General features: G+C 62.8%; 1 protein-coding gene across 1 annotated transcript; it reads left to right on the top strand.

Moving 5' to 3' along the window:
• The first annotated feature begins 339 nt into the window (after positions 1 to 339).
• CEP295NL (CEP295 N-terminal like) lies at positions 340 to 1891 on the top strand. Its single transcript, XM_004709257.2, has one exon. The coding sequence runs from the start codon at positions 340 to 342 to the stop codon at positions 1834 to 1836; it is 1497 nt and encodes a 498-aa protein (XP_004709314.1). The 3' UTR covers positions 1837 to 1891.
• The last annotated feature ends 266 nt before the right edge of the window (positions 1892 to 2157 follow it).

The following is a 2157-nucleotide window of genomic DNA, read 5'->3' as shown; positions in this document are numbered from 1 at the left end:
CACCGGATGTCACTACCACTTTCCCCCACTGCCCAACTCTAGTAACAGGAAATACCTCCAGACATGCTGACCACACTGTGGTGGACGCTGTCCCCCAGGACAGGCGGGCTAGGCCTCCGGGTGGGCATAGAGAAAGACCTGCATTGAGAATCATGTCGCTTGTCCCCAGGGCTGCTTCGGTTGCTCAAAAGTTCCGGAAGGCGTGTGCACACCCCCCTGTCCCTGAAGGTGTGGTTGCAAGCTGCTGGGCACCCGTGGCTCCTCAGACCCGGGGTCCCTGGAATCCGCGCTGGTGACACCAACCGCCTTTCCCCAGAGTCTCATCTGCAAGTCCGTGGGATGACTAGGAAGCTGGAGCGGGCCGGCTGGCTGGCCCCCGACCCCGCGGATGAAACCCCATGCTGGACATCAGAGCTGCGGCTGCTGCAGGCCCAAGACAAGGGCGACATGGCTGCGTGGCGGAGACAGGACCTGCGGCATCTGGGGAACCAACCGCTGGCCACCGAGCCTGTGGCTGAGGGGCAGGAGGGGCAGCAGACACCAGTCAGGGACCCAGAGTTGTTCCAGGAGGCACAGTTGCAGGGTGCTGAGGGTGGGCAGTCCCAGGACAAGGAGCCCGGCCCTGAGGGGGCTGAGCAGCGAGCCACCACCAGGCATCAGCAGACCAAAGCAGCCCTCAGGGAGGAGGGTGGCCATCAGGAGGGGCTAGCATGGCACCCCAAGACTGGGATGAAGGTGACAAGCACCTCCAGTGTCACAAGGGCGGCCCAGTCCCCTCTCAGCAAGCGACGAGGGCCCTCTGGGAGGACCAGCGGGGGTCGTCAGCATCCGGACCCCTGGGTGAACAGAGGGGAGGACGTGGACAAGCTGTGTCCCGAGGACAGGGAACCCCTGGGGGATGGAACGAAAGAGGTGGCCCAAGACAGGCGGAGGCAGCTGGGGAAGGAGGTGGCCACCTTTACCCACTACCTGAAACCTGACCCTCTGGAGTCGAGCCGAGAGGCCAGGCGGCCGGAGCAGGGACAGTGGCCAGTGGGCTTGACCCGCAGAAAGGGGGCCGTGTGTGCCACCCCTGTGGGCAGGCCGGGGGGCTCTCAGAGGTGGCACCGGGAGCTCGAGTTCGCCTTCGAGGAGCTGTTCGCCACCAACCGGAAGCTGAAGGCCCAGCTGGGCTTACACTTGGAGCAGAAGCCCAGGAAGGGGCAGAGCCTCACAGCGGACCAGGGCCCCCGAAAGGCCGAGATGGGGGCGACGCCCACCCAGGACAACCTGAAAACGTTGCTGGCCAAGATCGAGACCCAGAAATACCACCGCCTAGCCAAGACCAAGTTTGATGAGAAAAGCAAGGTGGCTAAAGCCAGCCGTAAGCAGGAAGACGCAGCCTCACCTCCCAGGTCCTGGCCTGGAAAGGACTCCCCCAAAAGCACCAGGCTGGTGGAGGGCGGCCAGCTGGCCGACGGAGGGGGAAGGGGCACGACAGAGGCCAAGCAGACCCCGGAGGCGACAGCACTGAGGAGACAAAAGACACTGGAGCTACTGGAACAGACAGAACACCCCAAGATGAGCCCATTCACTGTGCATGGGGCTCGGCAGGAGGCCCGGAAGCGGGAGCAGAGGAAGGCACCCTCGAAGGCAACCCCCATGCACTCCCTTGACTTTGAGGGTGCCCTGGGGCCCGGCAGCACCCCCAGCCTGGTGGGCAGCAGCCTGGATGACAGCAGGCACAGCCAGATGATTGTGAACCTGCAGCAGCAGATCATTGAGCAGAACAAGGTGCACCGGCAGTTCCTGGAGGAAGCCCGGAAGCGTCTGCAAGAGTTTCAGAAGATATGCTGACCGAGAGCGGCCCAGCGAGACCAATACAGAACCCATCTCTGGGACGCTTGTCTGAGCCGCTGTGTGGTCTTTGGCGTCCGTGTCTGGGGCTGGAGGGGTGGGGACACAGCCTCTTCCCCTCCCCTGGGGGGGTTCAAGTGTTCCAGCGCTCGGCTGCTGCCCAGACCTGCCCACTGCTCCATGGGAGAAAGATGCTTCCTTAGGGAAAGCAGCCTTGGAATCCCTGTCCAAGTGGGGCAAATAGTTGCACGTGCAACAACTAACTGGAAGGTTAGCAGTTTGAACACACCCAGAGATGTACTGGAAGAAAATCCTGGCTGT

The sequence above is a fragment of the Echinops telfairi genome, unplaced genomic scaffold (assembly GCF_000313985.2).
Source record: "Echinops telfairi isolate 266 unplaced genomic scaffold, ASM31398v2 ScPeMD7_7458;HRSCAF=8496, whole genome shotgun sequence".
In the NCBI taxonomy this organism is placed as follows: domain Eukaryota; kingdom Metazoa; phylum Chordata; class Mammalia; order Afrosoricida; family Tenrecidae; genus Echinops; species Echinops telfairi.
The sequence above is the reverse complement of the archived record's forward strand: the minus strand, read 5'-3'. Positions and strand labels throughout refer to the sequence as shown.